This window comes from Lagenorhynchus albirostris, chromosome 7 (assembly GCF_949774975.1).
Source record: "Lagenorhynchus albirostris chromosome 7, mLagAlb1.1, whole genome shotgun sequence".
NCBI lineage: Eukaryota > Metazoa > Chordata > Mammalia > Artiodactyla > Delphinidae > Lagenorhynchus > Lagenorhynchus albirostris.
In genome coordinates, this window is record NC_083101.1 from 23,034,458 (window position 1) to 23,054,355 (window position 19,898).

The 19,898-nt window shown below is 39.8% G+C and overlaps 2 protein-coding genes across 2 annotated transcripts in view; both read left to right on the forward strand.

Annotated features, from left to right (window-relative positions):
• The window catches only part of SVEP1 (sushi, von Willebrand factor type A, EGF and pentraxin domain containing 1), a 185,492-nt gene that overhangs the window by 66,926 nt on the left and 98,668 nt on the right, over positions 1-19,898 (forward strand). Inside the window, exons 6-8 of the mRNA XM_060154645.1 lie at positions 7,127-7,306; positions 13,393-13,590; positions 18,108-18,226. Of these exons, the coding sequence (XP_060010628.1) occupies positions 7,127-7,306; positions 13,393-13,590; positions 18,108-18,226 (497 nt within the window). The remainder of the gene's footprint in view (positions 1-7,126; positions 7,307-13,392; positions 13,591-18,107; positions 18,227-19,898) is intronic.
• On the forward strand, positions 14,498-16,108 carry LOC132523442 (14-3-3 protein eta). The gene has a single exon (XM_060154643.1). The coding sequence runs from the start codon at positions 14,654-14,656 to the stop codon at positions 15,392-15,394; it is 741 nt and encodes a 246-aa protein (XP_060010626.1). The 5' UTR covers positions 14,498-14,653; the 3' UTR covers positions 15,395-16,108.

Sequence of the window (19,898 nt, forward strand, 5' to 3'; positions counted from 1 at the left end):
AACAAGGGAGACCTGAAGGAAGAGGGGAGAAAAATGGAATCACAGAGATTCAAAGGCAATTACATTGGTAAAATAAGATTAGGATTCCAAGAAATGGGAGAAATCTGAGAGGAGGAAGGTACCTTAGGGAGAAGAAAAGGGTTGCCGGCACAATAAACAGACATAGTCAAAAGCCAAATTAATAAGTTAGAAAATCAACGCAAGAAATCCTTCTGAAAGTAGAGCAACATTTGAAAGATTAGAAAAAAGATGAAAGAATAAAATGACACAAGAATAGTCACAGGAAATAGACTCTTCACAGATTAGGAATCCAGAGAGAGAATGGAGTGGAGGAGAAGCACTAATAGAAGATCAAAGAATATAACCGCAAGCGGAAATCTTGAAAATGCACATGACTGAAATCTTTGATAGTCAACTTAAAATCACTTACTGGGTGCCAGGAAGCAAATTATAGAAAACAGATCCATGTCTGGAAATAATCTTATTGAAACTTCTGAAAGCCCTGGAAAAATTAGAAAATTGGGCCTGTTTCACGGTTAGAAATAATATTACCTATAAAGGAAAGGGAATCAGACTTGCCTTGAGCCCGTTATTAGCCATTCTAAATGTTAGAAGATAAGAGTATGTTTCCTGAGAAAGAAAGAGTTAGACCCTAGATTTCTAAACTCCGACAAGCTATTGTTTATGTGGGAAAGCAAAGCAAAGACATTCTTAGTCATACAGTCTCAAAGGGTAAAAAGCCTGTTACTGAAAAGGTTGATCATAGGAACCTCTTAGAAATATTCCTGTAAAGTTACATAGTTATTAAGTTCTTTGTAAAACCTCTACCCCTTCTTCCAAATACCTCATGGCAGAAGGTAGAAAACATGACATTTTAACTTTCCACTTACTGACCTTCCAAAGAAGAGTGAGAAAATCAGGCAGACAACCCCTTTAGGATAAGGTCTGGCCCTTGCCTCTTTAACCCTCTACAGTCTCCATCCTGAGCCTCGAATCCTACACTAAAGCCTTAAGAAATGGCCATGCCCTCTCGGGAAGCCATCCGTTTGCAAGTTGTTTCAACAGCCTTGATTGTCCAGTCATTCCTTTGGTCCCTGTATATAAGCCCTACCTGTCGCTGACCTTCTCATCTGGGATGGGATGACCCCTAACCTCTGTATGTGCATCCACAAACCTGTCCTACCCGCATTCTAGCCCTTGTGCTTTGTGTGTGAGGGTCAGTCAGGGAAGCCCAGGAAATACACCATCTGTGCTATGGGATAAGGAACTTATTTTAAGAATCAGACCTTACACGATTTTGGAAGGAGCTGGGAAGTGGAAGGTCCAGAAGAGAGATTGGAGGATCAGAGGAGTTACTACCAGTTCAGTCTGAGAATCCAAGCCCACCCAGCTGCTGAAGTGGAACCACAAGGGAGAAGTGCGTTGGGAAGTCTAAGAGAAGCTTTATCTCGCTGTAACCATGCCCAGATGCTCTACATCCAAGAACCCAGCAGCGAGCTTGGGGCCGCCTTGGGTCAACAGGGTCAGCAATTGGGATGTGGAGTGGAGGTGACCAAAGACAAGCTGGAACCTACTGTGCATGTGTGCATTTGTCCATCACTGATTCTGCCTGCAGTGATCACTGCCTCTCTTCCGCCTTCCAAGATCAAGTGCAGGTTCTTCTTTTGATCAACCCTAAACTGGCCCACAATAAGGGGATTCTGACAGTGTTTCCCAGCTTAACCAACTTGTTACAATACAAACCACCCTACTTACTTTAATTAAGTAACTCGTCGATCACCTCTGCTGGTCTGTGAGCTCATTATGAGCACAGAACGTATCTTCCCCCACCCCAGCTAATCCTTGGTTATACTTCTGGTAAATGATATGGATAAGTACATTGACAAATAGATACGCTGACGGTCTGCTTGTGTCACTTCCCATTGTGCAGTCCCATTTTTAAAAAGCAGGCTTGTTGTCTTTTATGCAGTTTGCATTGATGTCCCCGTATAAGTAAAATAACTTTAATCAAAATAAGAGCGATGCTCCAGGATGTGAACTTTTCTGAGCTCCCTTTAATTTCATCTCCAAAAAACTACTCCCTAACTTACCAGTGAACGAAGTTGTCCTGAATGAAGGTACTAAGTCAGGCTCTTCCTCTGGCTCCTCATTAAAGGATTTAGTTATAGACATACTTCGTTTTACTGAGCTTTGCTTTATTTTGCTTTGCTGATGTTGCAGTTTTTACAAATTGAAGGTTTGTACTGATAACAACCCCACGTTGTCAGATGATGGTTAGCATTTTTTAGCAATAAACTGTTTTTAAGTAATGGGCGTATATTGGTTTTTAGAATAATGCTAATTTGCACACTTAATAGACTACAGTATAGTGTAAACATAACTTTTATATGCACTGGGAAACCAAAAAAATCGTGGGACTTGCTTTACTGCAATAGTCACTGTATTTGGTGGTCTGGAACTGAGCCTGCAATATCTCTGAGGTCTGCCTGTACTTGAGGTATTGTTCTGTGAAACATATACCATAATTCATTAATTCAAAACCACTTTTCCCCCCACATCTTAACATCCTAAAACTGAAATGTACCTCAACAACCGTGGCGTTGAATCCTTTCACAGACATTACTGTTTCTTTATTAGCAGCTTATAAAATAATGTTGTGCCTTACAATTGGGGCGTCTGGGATTTGGTGAAATATGGCAGTTATGTGGGAATTCACTTCTGTTTCAGGAGGGGTAGTGTGGAGAAAGTAGCATTTTACAGGTCTAATTTAAATCTAATTATAAAGACAGAGGATAAGTTTATTTTTTTTCTTGAAAATCTTTCTAAAAGCGAGGCAGAAATGAAAGACCAGTGTAAAATAGAAAACCTTTTACAAATTTCATGTTACATCCTAAATGTTTTGTAGGGTTAAATAATAACTAATAGTCTTGATTCTTATTCCTCCTATACATTCTTCATTAAAACACTTACGCTCTGAATTTTATCTGAATTACACATTCCTTTCTAAACTAGTAAGGATTCCTTTGTGGTTTCTCAGTGATAACTAGCTAAACCACAACATGAAAGTAAAGTCAATTTTGTGATAGTATTTTTCCTGAGAAAAACGTTCAGGCAACAGTGAGAACCCTGCATTTCACATCAGCTTTATTTTGTTTTCAGTGTAGAAGCTGTCAAAATTGGGAGAGTGACAGGAAGTGTAAATCTGAGAAAAAAATCTAACGAGTCTTTCCACTGAGAACCAGATCAAGTTCTCACATTGTCTGCTACCTAGTAGACCATTCTCTTGAAAGACTAAATTGCTGTTTTCTAAAAAGACTAAATAAATATTTAAGGATTGCTTTAACATGAATGTCAGTCAAACGTTTATTGCAGAAGTTTTCAGCTTATGGAAATAAAAATAGTTTTGAAGTTGAAACTCATAAATAAGCATGTTCCTATCAAAAATGATAAAAATGGTCATTCTTGGTTGAAAAGGAGTATAAAATGTTTAAGAACTAAATAGGAATTATTACATATGCTTTGTTTTCCCTGAGGAGCAGTGCAAGTTTATTAAAACCAACACTTGAGAAGCAATGTAATTTGCATATGTATGAAACACCAGCTCTAATTTACTATCAGTTCTCTTGAGAGATGTTGCAAGTTCATTTCCTCTCAAGTTGGAAAGCTGGAGTCATTTCAGCAGTTTATTGGATCAAAAGCAGTTGTTTAATATGGTTTTCTAGATTTTCTATATCTTGATCATAGTAATTTGTCTCATTCACTTTTAATCCTACCTGGCTCTTGGTATTGTGCTACACCTGATGAGTGCCCTCAAGAAAAGTCAAAATATGGGAGGCAAAATATTTCTACACCCTTGGATACACTCAGTAAAGATTCTACTTACATGGTGGACACACTCAATAAAAATCAAAACGTGGAAGGCAAAATAATTCTGCTCATTTGTCATTAATAGTTGAGTTTGGTCCAAACCATCCCAGTGATTGAAAGGCGAGGGCTTATGGTTTAACTTCTAATCTAATTCTTGAATTTTCTCTAAGGAGTAATCAATCCTAAATGAATATTTCATGCACCCAATATTTATGTTCTGCCAACTAATATAATTTGAATGGGTTCCTTCAGAGTAGATTCTGTGAAACCGCGACTTCAGTTGAATATGCACTGAATATTTTACCCCAACTTCCTTTCCTATTATTTTAAAGTTAAGCTTTCATCATAAGTAACTGCATGCTTCATATGAAAAATTGGCAAATGCATAAAAGAAGGAAAAAGACATCTTACCCAGAGTCTCAACAAAGTTCTTGAGTCCCAAGTGATTTTGTTCAAAAATATTTAGAGATCTCTCTGTTGTCTTGTGGCCTTTAGTGTTGCAGGAGTGTTATCTGAGAGAAAAGTGAGATTTGTTCTTTGCAGGGGTTTTTGCTTTTCGTACAATGCCTGATGCTTATTGGATTATATCTGTAAGCTATTAAAATGAGTATCCGCGCCCATCTGTTGGCATATTCAACAAGAATCCACTGTCTTGTGCTCTCCGTATCTCTGTTTATCACCAGGATGTACATGCCATCTGACTGAAAGGGTGCACGGCCGTGGGTCTCTGCAGCCCCCCACCTTTCCCTCTCCCTTCCCTGCACTCTCCTTTCCCCACCCTCTTCCATGTCTCCCCCTCCCCTCCTCTTCCTCTCTGGCACCTGCCTTTCTCCTCCTCTTCTCTTCCCTTTCTTCTCCCCTCTCCTTATTCTCCCCTTTTCTTTCCTCCTTTACTGTCCTTCCTCCTTCCTCCTTCTCCTGATTTGAAATCCTGATTTGAGTGGGTCTAAGCTAGAACTGGAGGAAAAGAAGTGTAGAAAGAGCATAAACTCTTTAGAGATAATTTTACCTAAAGAAGAACACATAATAGATTGGAGGCTCCAGTAGGGTATAGAATTTGACGGAGTTGAAGCTCTTGAGGGAATAATCTAGGAAGATAGGAGGTCGTTGTCAGAGGAGGGTGCGTGGATTGGTGCTGGCAAGGTCTAGAGGATAAGGCAGTGGAGGGGAGGCTGAAATAAGGTGAAGGATGTGGTTATTGGTGAAGAAGAGGTAAGGAATATGACTCTGGGGTATTGGAATGATCATCTACATAGATCATGAAATCACCAGCTTATGTGTGTGTGTGTGTGTGTGCACGTGTGTGCCAGAGAGAGAAAGAGAGAGAGAGAGAGAGAAATATAAAATCATTGAAGAATGAGAAGTGGCCAAAAGATCAACAGGCAACTGGGGAGCGGGGGTGGGGTGGGGGAAGGGATGTTTTTCCTCCCTCCAGGGAGCTGGAGGTGTTTAGGAAGAAGGAAGAGAATGATCTGGGAAGGCATTAAAGAGCAGGTCCTGTCTATAAGAGACAATAAGATTTTTTACTAGGATGAGAAAGGAAGGAAAAGTTCATAAGAGAAGTTTAGGATAGGACGGGATTTATTGAGAACTGATGATGTATTCCAGAGGGCAGGTGCATGAGTTTGTGAGTTAGAGTTGGATCAGAGCTGTTGTGGGGATGACCCTGGTAGATGAAGCGATTGTCCTGAACAAGAATATAGGGCCTGCTGGAATTGACAGAGATGTACTCTAAGGCGCTCTATGGGATTTGGGTGGGCTAGGCGGTGGTAGACTCTTGCCGGAACTCAGAGCACAGATGTCACTTGGGAACCTGCAGGAGCAGTCCGAGTACCTTCTTGTAGCTTCTCTGATGCAGCGTTGAGGCAGGAGTGGCAGCGCTGGGGAAACGCACAGTTCTCTGGACAGCCCATGGCACTTCTGCTGCTGGTGGTGCAGAGGCACAGGGCCCTCTCCAGCCTCCAGAGCTTAGTAAATACTCTTCTAGCTCCTTTTTCATGGTGGTTTCAAAGTCCATAGAGAAAGGAAGTGTATCACCAGTTGCAACCTGGTCACTTCTCAGACCAGGGGAACATGATCTGGGCTCACAGGCTCTACCCCTGAGCAAGGTTGGAACACATACAAATCCCATGAGCTGAAAGAGGCGAAAGAGCTTCCCTTGGAAAATTAACAAAGGGAAAATGAATGGATGCTGGGCAGAGGGAATTAGGGTTTGCATATACCTACCGGTATCAGTGACCCAAATAACTAGGTCATAAGACAATTAAGGGTTTGTTTTTCTCTCACCTGAAAGGACAGAAGTAGGTAATCCAAAACTGCTATGATAGCTCATTGTCATCAGAGACCTAGGCTTCTTTTATTTTTTTGCTGTACCATCTTAGTGCATGAGACTTACCCTGTAATATGCTGGGGCCCTATCCTTCATGTCTGTATTTCAGGACAAAAGGAGGAAGAGGGGAAGGCAAAAAAGGTACTCTCTCAACTGAGACAGTCCCCACTCAAAAGCTTTTCCAGAAGTCCCATACAACCTTAGCGTATATGTCACTGGCTCTCATTTGTTGCGACGGAGGTGGAGAATTATCTTCTAGCTGTGCCTGTTACTGTGCTGAATAAAACTGGGAGGAGTGGTTATTGGGTGGGCAACTAGCAGTCTCTGCTGCAGCAGCAAAAACAAACAAAACAATGGTAATGCATAAGTCAATATTATCATCGTGAGCTAGGATTTGCAGGAAGCGTCTGGGAAGAAAGGGGTGAAAAAGCTAAAAGGACCAGAATTGTGGCTAGAGTAGAATGCTGGAGTTCAAGATTGCAGAGGCTGAGCAGCTGTCAAGAGTCTGGGATCATTAAAAATCCCAGGATATGCCCATGAGGTCTGAAAACGGAAGTGAACCTGATCTCTGTCCTGGGAAAGACCCCTTCCTTTTGTTAGAACGTAGCCTGGAGAATCACAGCAAAGGCCCAGCTGAGGGCTGCAGGGACCTCCCTTTGTAAACCATCCCCAGTCTCCAGCCATCATTGTCCATTTAGGGCCAGACTCCTTAAACAGCTTAAGTTTCCCACCTGTAGACAGAGGTGGAACACAGTGATGTCGTTTAGGCCATGCATTTGATAAAACATAGGCTTTTAATTATCCCATACTAACTGAAAATATAATGGTGTGTTATTTACTGTTTGTAATGTGTAGGCCTTATTAAATTTATAATTATTATCTTTGTCCTCATTGAGTAGAATATGATCTAATTGTTTTCATTTCACATAGCGAGAACATGCCCTCGTCTCCGCCAACCCAAACATGGCCGCCTCAGCTGTTCTACCGGAGAACTGTCCTATAGGACAGTGTGTTTGGTCACCTGTGATGAAGGGTACAGACTAGAAGGAAGTGCTAGGCTTACCTGCCAAGTAAACGCCCAGTGGGATGGTCTAGAACCTCGGTGTGTGGGTAAGTTCTTAGAAGGCATGGTGCCTTGGATGGGTCATTTCTCTTGCTCTCTGGTTTCTCCTCTTTTCTCTGAAGACCTAGAACTAAAAACTGACTCATTATGGGTATAAATACACATCCATATGTATAGGTATATGGCGCTGTAGACACATGAACAAATATGTAGTTTTATTCCCCTCCACTGGTAAAAAGACTTCTCACCACAATCCAGTTTTCCGAATCCCTAAAGATTACAGCTTCAAATGGTAATGATTTTTGTTTTAATTGGGGCAAATTTGGATGGATTTTTAAACAGCAAATGCTGTGTAATTCCCTCAATTTTTAAAACACAATTTACCTTTACCTTGTTGATGAAAGGACAAAATTATGAACCAGTGAATGTTAAGATGGGCCGTAAAATTCTCTTTCATCAGAAGATTTTCTGCCTTGTCCTTCACTAAGAGTTGTGACATCTCATACCTGAAATTGGGTCCAGAATGAATAAACTCAGTAGCTCTTCCAGTTTGCTGCATCTTATACACTGTTGAAACATTAACGATGGTAATGATGATGATGAAATGATAATAACTACCATTAGTGAACCCTTACGATGTGTCAGATACAGTATACCTGGGAGTGCTAACAGGTAAGTCATTAAATAACCAACTTCCAAAATAGGAAGAAGAACTATATGTAGGGAATAAATTGAGGTATTCCAGGACCCTAGATGGGAAAACTAGGTACTATAACTATCTCTATTCTTTATAAATTGATTTACAGGTTTATTCTAGTATAATCTAGTATTGGATCCAGGGCTGATAATAAGGGAAGGTGTCACCAGAAAGGATATTGGGCTTTACTGAGGGGTTCAGTAACAGTCCTAGAGTTGACCCTCATGGTGCAGGCTCAGAAAACTTATACGGGGGTATTATATATTTAAATAATAATTTAATAATAAAAATAACAAGTAAAGTTTATTAACAATGAGATACTTGTCATGACTACTGAAAGACATAGGCCTGACAGGCATAATATTTCCCTGGAGGCAGAAGCTACAAGGATTCCCAAACCACAAACAGACTTAGTTGGCATAAAACCAAGACAAAGGGAGTTAGCTTCTCCAGATAGTTCACAGAATTAAATGAAGATGATGGATCTATCCACCATAAAAAGGCTGCTTTGGCAATGGAACAAAAAATCTCAATAAATCCCTTTAGTTGGAACGTTGTCTCCCAAGATTAGAATTTGTATCTAGATATTAATGTTTACTCCTGAGAATCATCTATTTCACTGGCTCCATGGATGAGTAGCTTTTCTTGTGAGGGACCCAGTCTTTTAGTAAAAATGTAATACATTTAATAAGGTTACTCTGGAGTTATTCTTTAAAGAATTTAAATTTAATTATTAAGTTTAACTTAAAATTTTAAAATTCTTTAAACTTTAAGAATTCTCTTTAAAATTATTGCGTACATCCCTGTAATGATTTAAAGTGTATGTCAATCTTGGTAGATTTGAAGTCTAACCATCAAAAGGAAATTATATCCTTATTTACAATTTATTGGGGAACAACTCACCGTAGCCCCCAAATTCTGACAATAACGATAATTACTATGAAATTTTCCACTTAAAAAATTGATAGACATGAATAGAAAGCGTATTGAAGAATAGATAGTTGCAAAACTGGAAAATTTTGAACATGAGGTACAATGAGGGAGAACTTATTCTCACCATCATAAGACAGATTATGAACCCACAGTGATTAAAATAGTACATTAATGGTACAAAGATGCACAGAACAATGGAAGCAAACATGGCTCAGAAACAAACATTATTTTTTGTAGAAGAATATAATATTCAGTAAGGGAAATTTTAGATATCCATGGGGGAAAGAAGCTTATCTAAAAATTAGTCAGTTTTGACTCACCTCATTTTTAAAAATCACTAAGTTAATTTAACTAATTAATTAAATGAGGCAAATTAAGGAGTGAAGTATAAGAAATAATATGGAGAAAATACGGATTTTAATGGAGAAGAACTTCATATAAATAAAAAGGACACTAGATTTGAATACATAAAGATGTAAATTTCTGTACTTCAAATGAACTCTCTGCATTATTAAAATGCAAACAAGAAAAAGTTATTTGAAACACATAAAAAAAAAGTCAATTAAATGAACAAAGGAGACGTTTTAAAAATACAATTAAAAAATAAATTGAGAAAATTCTAGAACCAAAGTTATGAGGTATGGGTTAAATTATACACTGATAAAATTTCTTAGATATAAATATTTTCATTATTAAACAGGAAGAATGAAAATAACATTAAATTCAAAAGCTACGAAAATAATGATTGCAAGAGAAGTTGAAAGAAGTACATAATAATAATGAAGATGAATTATAAAAGGAGATGGAATGCAGTAGAGTGGATAAGAGGAAAATCTTTGAATAAAGTAATAAAATAAATTTTAAAAAGAAAGAAAACTGCAAAACTAGAATTTTTCCAGGAAGCTATCACAAAGGAATACATGAGGTCTGAGGTTTTTATTTTATTTTTTTAAAATATATTTATTATTTTTGGCTGCATTGGGTCTTCGTTGGTGCGCATGGGCTTTCTCTAGTTTTGGTGAGCGGGGGCTACTCTATTTTTTTAAAATTTTTATTTTTAACATCTTTATTGGAGTATAGTTGCTTTACAATGGTGTGTAAGTTTCTGCTTTATAACAAAGTGAATCAGTTATACATATACATATGTTCCCATATCTCTTCCCTCTTGCGTCTCCCTCCCTCCCACCCTCCCTATCCCACCCCTCTAGGTGATCACGAACCACCTAGCTGATCTCCCTGTGCTATGCGGCTGCTTCCCACTAGCTATCTGTTTTACGTTTGGTAGTGTATATATGTCCATGCCACTCTCTCACTTTGTCACAGCTTAGGGGGCTACTCTTCATTGCGGTGCACGGGCTTCTCATTGCTGTGGCTTCTCTCGTTGCGGAGCACGGGCTCTAGGTGCGCGTGTTTCAGTAGCTGTGGCACGTGGGCTCAGTAGTTGTGGCTCACAGGCTCTAGAGCACAGGCTCAATAATTGTGGTGCATGGGCTTAGCTGCTCCACAGCATGTGGGGTCTTCCTGGACCAGGGATCGAACCCGTGTCCCCTGCATTGGCAGGCGGATTCTTAACCACTGCGTCACCAGGGAAGTCCCAGAGGTCTGAGGTTTTTAAAAGAATAATAAAATACCGTACAATACATTTATTATGCATGATTTTCTAAGAAAATGAAAATTATTAAATGAATCAAGAAAAAAAGTAGAAAAGCAAGTATATAGTTACCTATGGGTAATTTACAAAAAAATGGAAATGTTATCAGAGTTTAATTACTACTCCCAAAATGACTGAGGGATCAGTGAAACTCTTTCAAACTTTTAAAAAGCAGTAATTCTCATACCATGTAATTTGGCCCAGTTAGTGGAAAGTTAATCAGTTCATACTATCAAACTATTATTATTCTATTGCCAACCTGACAACTTTTACCAAGAAAGAAATACATATATATAGAAAATACACTAGCAATCCACATTCAAAAGAATGGTCTGCCAAAACGAGTAGAGGTTTATCCTAGGAATGTAAGGAGGGTTTAAAATTAGGTACTCTATCAACATAATAAATTACTTCATTATAAAAAATAGGAAAAATTCATATGGTTGCTCAGTATAAGATAAAAATGTATTATTATCATTTAAAACACATTTTTAATAGAACTCTAAGAAACTCATATTGATTACTGACATAATAAAAAAGTCCATCTTAAATCTGCATCCAGTTATGGAAACAATGTAGACAGTCTTATTAAATCTGGAAAAAGAAAAGGATTCCAGATTCATCCGTATTATTTAGCATTGTTCTCTAAGCTTTAGCTCTTGTAATAAATCATAAGGTTAGAGCTTAGAGGATTCAGAATCATTTGTAAACTACGAGTCTACCTCCAAAAAAGAATGAACCTACTTAAAGACTGAGAGTTCATTAAAGTCATAAGAATATCAAATAAACAACTCTTCTATATAAATGATAAACAGAATATATAGAGAAAAATCACATTCAAAAGATCTATAGAAAATATAAAATATGGAAGAATAACCTTAAAGAGAAATGTGTGGAACCTGTGTTACACAAACTACAAAATATTACTGAAAGACAAAAAGAACACCTTAATGTTTTTATAAAATTTTATCAAAATGTAAGTTCTCTCCAAATATATGTATATGTAAAATGCAATATCATCCAATAGCCCAAAAGGGTTTTTCTTTTTTGCCCCCTTTTTGGAATTGGGGATTGACTCCAGGATTCATCTGGAAGAATGTGTAGGCAAAACTCACTGAAATAAGATTGAAAGGGAAGAGTAATAAAGAGTAGTAAAAAGAAAGTAGCTCTACTGGGTTTTAAAATATATACTAAAACTGCAAAAATGAAGAGTATGCAAGAATTGCATCAGATCAATGGGACATAGATTCCAAAACTTACGAGTTTCACGTATCATTAGGGAAGCATCATAGCTCAGTTGAGAAGATAAGATTTATATAACTGATAATAAAGGAAAATTGGCTAGCTCCTTGGGAAAAACAAAATGAAATTTTCATATGTTTTTAATACACACCAGACACATAAATTCTTCATAGTTTTAAAAATATAAATTAGGGCTTCCCTGGTGGCGCGGTGGTTCGGAGTCCGCCTGCCGATGCGGGGACGCGGGTTCGTGTCCCGGTCCGGGAGGATCCTGCGTGCCGCGGAGCGGCTGGGCCCGTGAGCCGTGGCCGCTGGGCCTGCGCGTCCGGGGCCTGTGCTCCGCGGTGGGAGGGGCTGAGGCGGTGAGAGGCCCGCGTACTATTAACCCATGTATTAGGCATAAAAGCAATGGGAAAAGATTTACCATTAGATTAGAAAAGATTAGATTAGACTATATAAAAACTAAAGACATCATTCAAAAGGTCATAAATAGTAATAAAGAGAATATTAACAGGGAATAAAATCTTCAACAATTATGACAGCTAAAAGAATAATTTTCTTAATTTATAAATAACATACCTGAATAAATGATTTAAAGTCCCATATAGTTGTTATATTTGAACCACAGATTTGGCCCTGATTTTCCTCTTGGTCAAAGCAAAATAGGAAGTCTGGGCAACCACGTGGTACATACTGTGCAAAAACAAAGAAACATATCAATTTCTCGGGAAAATTTGCTTTTGCTGACCGAGAGGTTTGAAAGCAGTCATTTCAGGGAGGAGGCATGGTTGTGGAATATTTTAGGAGCACACAGGTTCTGCTACTTACCAATTGGGTAGCCTCAGGAAAGTTAACTATGAGAGTTACTATTATGTTCCAGCGCTCTTGTTTGTAAGTGGGAATAATAACCACAGCCCTTACTGCATATGTTTAAATGGGTCTATCCTTGTAAAGCCCTTAGAATAATGCCTGGCATATCACATGGGAAATACAGACTAAAGACGCCAGCAGTGCTCCCAGTAGAATCACTACTACAACGACAAACAAATGTGTGTATGGGGTCGTGTGTGTGTGTGTGTGTGTGTGTGTGACACACACAGAGACACATGCCCTGCATTAAGTCCTAGTCTGATTTTCCATTCTATCTCCAGTCTACCTAATTCTACCTAATTCATCTGCTATTCTTCATCTGTGCTGAAAATAACATCATTAAGAGTCAAGGCCCTAATTATGACATAGTGATTCTAGGGAGAGTATAAAAGATAGAACCTAATTCACTATTTTATACTTTGTAGCCATAACGTAACATTCTGCAAACTGAATGAAGGTGCTCTAAGCAAATGATAAAAGTCACAGTCGGCATTGATTTAAGTGCTAGTTAGAAATCTTTCAAGATTTTGATGCACCGGCAACATAGCATGAGGTAACTAAAGAGAGATGGTTGAGCATTATTTACAATACAGCATTTGTTTAGTGTCACATACAGACCTCATTTAGTGACTTATGTCAGTCCCACAGCAGACCAATTGTATTTTTCTCGAGTAAAGCGAATCTGTGACATTTGCAATCTGTGGGAACGCAAATAACATTTTCTTGCTCTCCTACAATAGAGCGCCACTGCTCCACCTTTCAGAAGCCCAGAGGTGTCATCGTGTCACCCCCCACCTGTGGCAAGCATCCAGCCAAACCTGGGACGATTTGTCAGCTAAGTTGCCACCAAGGATTCATTTTATCAGGAGGCAGAGAAGAAGTGAGGTGCACCACCTCCGGAAAATGGAGTGCCAAAGTTCAGACAGCTGCTTGTGAAGGTAGGTCCGTACAATGGTCAAGTTAAAAACCAAATTCTATATAATGACACATTGGTGCAGTGTGGGACTGTCCCTCTTTGCTACTTTTGCTGCAAATCTATGGTAAAAGGATAGATGTAACCCCAGAAAATGCTATGAAGATGTCTGTTACAAAATCATGGACTCACAAAATCCAATTACAATGTACCAGGCAACAATAGAAGAAATAGAAAACTAAGGATGATATTAGAGCTGGAAATCAGGTTAAGTTTTCCATTGGGAGTTGAAGATCTTTGGGGAATTTCTGGCTCCTATAAAGCAGGTGAGATTAAGTTAATTTTTTTTAAAAAAAGCAAGTCATCAGCCCTATGAAACCTGCATCTCAGTACTTTCACAAGAGAACATTGCCATCTTCCTAGCAACAAGAGCCGACTGCAGTGAAAAGGAGCTATTGAGAGCAAGAAAGAGTTCTTAGAAGTAAAAATATAAATGTCTCTAAGAGAAGGGTCGAAAAGTGGAGTGGGTGTTGTTGAAAACAATATTAGTGATTTGACAAAGCAAACTGAGAATTCCTTCAGAATGGAGAACTGATAAACAGGGAACTTGAATATCCCAATGGATCAAGCCCAAAAGATGGAAGTTAAGAGATACCTGTGATAAATCGAGAAACCCCAATAAAGAGTTCCAGAAGCAGAGAGAGGATAAGGGATGGAGGAGAAGAATTTCCTCCCAGTAGAAGAAAGTCCCCCTGAGCTTCAGAAAGCCTTGAATTTTTTTGATCAAAATAGCCTCAGACCTTGTTTATCTCTTTTATATAAAGTAGTATATATCTGTTAACCCCAAGCTCTTAATTTGTCCCTTCTCCCCAACAACAAGGTCCTACCAAGTAGCTCAGGGAACTATATTCAATATCTTGTAATAGCGGGGCGAGCCAGCGAGAGGGCGAGCGGCGCTACCTGCTGCCTGCAGCCTGGGCCGGCCGGCGAGCCAGTGCGCGTGCGCGGCGGCGGCCTCCCCTGCGACCGGAGAAGACGAGCGGGCGAGCTAGCGGAGCGGGGCGCGAGGCGAGGCAGGGCTCAGCGACATGGGGGACCGCGAGCAGCTCCTTCAGCGGGCGCGGCTGGCCGAGCAGGCGGAGCGCTACGACGACATGGCCTCCGCCATGAAGGCGGTGACCGAGCTCAACGAACCTCTCTCCAATGAAGACCGAAACCTCCTCTCTGTGGCCTACAAGAATGTGGTCGGTGCCCGGCGGTCTTCCTGGAGGGTCATCAGCAGCATCGAGCAGAAAACCACGGCTGACGGGAATGAGAAGAAGCTGGAGAAGGTTAAGGCTTACCGGGAGAAGATCGAGAAGGAGCTGGAAACAGTGTGCAATGACGTGCTGGCCCTGCTGGACAAGTTCCTCATCAAGAACTGCAATGACTTCCAGTATGAGAGCAAGGTCTTCTACTTGAAGATGAAGGGCGACTACTACCGCTACCTGGCAGAGGTGGCTTCTGGCGAGAAGAAAAACAGTGTGGTCGAAGCTTCAGAGGCAGCCTACAAGGAAGCCTTCGAAATCAGCAAGGAGCACATGCAGCCAACACACCCCATCCGGCTGGGCCTGGCCCTCAACTTCTCCGTGTTCTACTACGAGATCCAGAATGCGCCCGAGCAGGCCTGCCTCTTAGCCAAACAAGCCTTTGATGACGCCATAGCCGAGCTGGACACACTAAACGAGGATTCCTATAAGGACTCCACGCTCATCATGCAGCTGCTGCGAGACAACCTCACCCTCTGGACGAGCGACCAGCAGGACGAGGAAGCCGGAGAAGGCAACTGAGCGCCTCGGCCCACCCCCGCCCCGACCCCATCACCACCGGTCCTTCCTCACCACAGTCATTAAGTATCTAGTGCTAAACCTATCTGTATGGCAGCACAGCTACTCAGATCTGCTCTCTGCCCCCGGGAAGCAGTTCCAGATAAATTTATGGGCATTGCTGGACTGATGGTTGCTTTGAGCCCACAGGAGCTCCCTTTCTGAATTGTGCAGACAGGTGCATTCTGAAGGAGGCATTTTCCTATGCCTGCTGATCTAGGTGAAGTGCAGGCGAAAGCCTCGGGGAAGTTAGGAGAATTAACCACACAGGCTACAGTTGGTATTTAAATGGTCCACTTAAAACCAGCTGCTAGTGTTTTGTTAAAGCAGTACATCTGTGCATGCAAAAGTGAATTCACCCCTCCCACCTCTTTCTTAGCTAATGGAAAACTGTTAAGGGAAGCTGATATGAGAGACCACTTGCTCCTTTCCATCAGCTTAATAATAAACTTTAACGTGAGGTTTCAGTAGCGCCTTGTTTGCCTCTTTAAATTATGATGTGCACAAACCTTCTTTTCAATGCAATGCATCTAAAGTTTTGATACCTGTAACTTTTTTTTTTTTTGGTTGCGACTGTTTAAGAATCATGGATTTATTTTTTTGTAACTATTTGGCTATTGTCCTTGTGTATCCTGACAGCGCCATGTGTGTCAGCCCATGTCGATCAAGATGGGTAATTATGAAATGCCAGACTTCTAAATTAAATGTTTTGGAATTCAGTGGGTAAATAAATGCTGCTTTGGGGATATCAAAAAAAAAAAAAATCTTGTAATAACCTATAATGGAAAAGAATCTGAAAAAATATATATACATATATATGTGTATATATATGTGTGTATATATACGTATGTATGTATAACTGAATCACTTTGCTGTACACCTGAAACTAACACAACATTGTAAATCAACTATACTTCAATAAAAAATAAAGTACCATTGCCAGAGAAATAGAGTTTATTGATCCATGTTCAAGAAAACAGTGAGTAATGTGACTCCAAAAAAAAATAGGGGCTTCCCTGGTGGCTCAGGTGTTAGAGGAGTCCGCCTGCCAATGCAGGGCACACGGGTTCAAGCCCTGGCCCAGGAGGATCCCACATGCCGCTGAGCAGCTAGGCCAGTGCGCCACAACTACTGAGCCTGTGCTCTGGAGCCCGTGTACTGCAATACTGAAGCCTGCGTGCCTAGAGCCTGTGCTCCACAACAGGAGAGGCCACCGCAATGAAAGGTCCGTGCACCGCAACGAAGAGTAGCCCCCACTTGCCACAACTAGAGAAAGCCCATGCGTAGCAACAAAGACCCAACTCAGTCAAAAGTAAATAAATTAATTTAAAAAAAATAGCCTCTGAATGTTGGGCAGGCATACTTTCACTACTCCCTGTGAAATTTCCAAGGTCCAAAGTTAAGGAGAAAATCTGAAGTTTCCAGAGAGAAAAGAGAAATTTCACAAAGGAAATAAGGATCAGACTCACACTACACTTCTCATTTATAACTCTAAATGCCAGAAGGAAATGTAGCAGTGTTCTAAGAATACAGAGGGAAAATAGATATAAACTTTAAATTCCAAATCTATTCAAGCTAATATTCAAGTGTAAAGGAAAAATAAAATACTGCTTTAGATTTTAAGAGTTAATATGCTAATGCATCTTTGTGGGGGAAAATTGTCTAAGTATTAGCCCCTCTGAGAAAAGGAAAATATAAATTGAATAAAATTTTAAAGGAACAAGAATGTGAGACACAAATTAGATCAATTCGGATATATTCAGCTGCAAGTTACAGAAGACCTAATTTAACGTAACTTAAGAGGATTTATTATACCATGTAATGAGAACTTAGCTGCACAGTGACTGATGTGGCTATGTGGAATGTTACCACATCTAATTCAGTATCTGTACTGCAAAGTTTCACACTGCAAAAAATATCATTGGCTTTAATTTGTTGTTTGTTTTGCCAGTACCTTTTAGCACACTAATTAATTCCATTTGACAGCATTTCCAATGCAGTTCCTTCCTGCCACAGTCAACATTCATTTTTTCTGTCTCTTTATTTCATTCCAAAAATATTTATCAAACTCCTGTTATATGCCAGGAACTATGTAATACAATGGGACAAGAGATATCCTGGCATTCAAAGAACTTAAATTCTTTGGGAGGAGAAAATTTAATTTCAAAATGGCAAAACGAGTTATGGTTAGGAAGGACAGAGGGCCATGGGAACTTGTGGAGTGAGCACCTAAAATGGACCAGTGGGGTCAGAGAAGCTTCCTGAGGAGCTTGTGTCTAAGCTGAGAATTAAAGGACAAGTAGGGGTTTCCTGGGTAAAGGGGGAAGAGAGCATTGATTCAGGCAAATAAAAGGACGTGGGCAAAGACCCAGGTATAAGAAGAACCATGGTGCTCTCGTGGGACTGAGAGTATTCCATGTGGAGACTGAGTTCTGGTAGGGGATTTGTCAGAGAGGGGGGGATTTGTCCCCTCTTAGGGGAGCAGGTACCAGTTCAGGAAGGGCTTCATAAGTCATCCTGAGATACATTATCCTGAAGGCAGTTGTAAATTCCAAATCAGTCAGGAATTGGGATGTAAAAAGCGAGTCACAGAGTATTAATGTCTTTTTACCTCTCTCTTAAACGACTTAGAATTACACATTGGTATGTTAACTGATTTGTGTATTTTCTGAATCAGATGTGGAAGCTCCTCAAATCAACTGTCCTGCGGACATAGAGGCTGAGACTCAAGAACAGCAAGACTCTGCTAATATCACTTGGCAAATCCCAACAGCTAAAGACAACTCTGGGGAAAAGGTAAGGTTTGAGCAAATATTTGCATCCTTTGTCAGATGGATTCTAAATACACTGCAAGTATGTGTGTTATTGAAAACTTACTAATTAATGATAGTGCCCTCTCTAGCTGTACTCATAAATGTTAATACTCCATCTGATAGAAGAATGATCAGCCTTGAATTTTTCATTAGAAATTTCAGATGAAAATCTCAAAACGGAAACCCTTCATTCTGCGGATTCGTTGGCTGAGAATTCTTTGCCCCTTCCTAGGCTCTGAAGATCTTTTAAGAAAAAGAAAGATGGGGAATCAATCTTAGTTTCTATTTTTAAGCATATGTTTTAAAATATGATCCTGAAATGATTGCATATTGGCCGGTCTGAAGAAGATAACATCAGTGTTTCTTACTCAGCTTTTTTAAAACCAGCATTATTCAGAACACAGTATTTTAGTCTAGTATATACAGTAGCTTGAGGTAATTATCCATCAGATGCTAGGAAAGGAATTAGGAATTTAACACCCTCTTAAATCTATACTTTTACCGTTCACATACATGAAGATGCCCTTAAATAGTATATAGTTTTTACACTTGCATGTAAATATGTAAGTTGTGTCATTCAAGGACATGTGCCATTCAAGGACACACACACAATATGTTCTGATAATTGTGTTGAATAAACACAATATACTTTAAAAAATCAAGATAACTTTTTTAAAGTGTATTATTAAATATAGTCATCACTCTGTATATTACATCTCCAGGATTTATTTATCTTATAAGTGGAAGTTTGTACCTTTTGTCCACCTTCACCCCTTTTGAGCACCCCCATACCCCTCTTCTGGCAACCACCAAACTGTTCTCCGTATCTGTGATCTTTTTTTTTTTTCCTGCCACTTATTAGCGAGATCATATGGTATTTATCTTTAGGTAACCAAAGACAAGGTAACTTTTAAATCTGATTTTAAAAGTGTAAATGTAAATTATAGTACTTACTATACTGTCGGTGATGTGTGCGTTGAGTGCTCCCTCGTGTGTAGTTTCCACATTCTATTAAGAGGCCCGTGAAAACATGCACTGTCATCATCATCCTGGTCATTGTCATCAAATACTAAGAAGAGTGCAGGGACATACTTCAGGATCCATGAGAATTTAGACAAAATGTAGCACCTGTGTGTTGAAATACTTTTTCAGAATACAGTGGAAAAAACCAATGGATCTGACCTCAAAAGTATTTCTCGATTTTTTTAAATAAACTTATTTTTTTAATTATTTATTTTTGGCTGCGTTGGGTCTTCGTTGCTGTGCGTGGGCTTTCTCTAGTTGCGGCGAGTGGGGGGCTACTCTCCGTTGCTGGCGGGCTTCTCCTTATGGTGGCTCCTCTTGTTGCGGAGCATGGGTTCTAGGTGCACGGGCTTCAGTAGTTGTGGTGCCTGGGCTCAGTCGTTGCGGCTCGTGGGCTCTAGAGCGCAGCCTCAATAGTTGTGGCACATGGGCTTAGTTGATCCGCGGCATGTGGGATCTTCCCACACCAGGGATCGAACCCATATCCCCTGCATTGGCAGGTGGATTCTTAACTACTGCGCCACCAGGGAAGTGCCTCAATTTGTATTTTTAATAGTTCTCTAGCAAACTAGAGAAAAATGCTTCAAATATGTCAAATGTTAGAATGTTTATTACATCACATATTAATATAA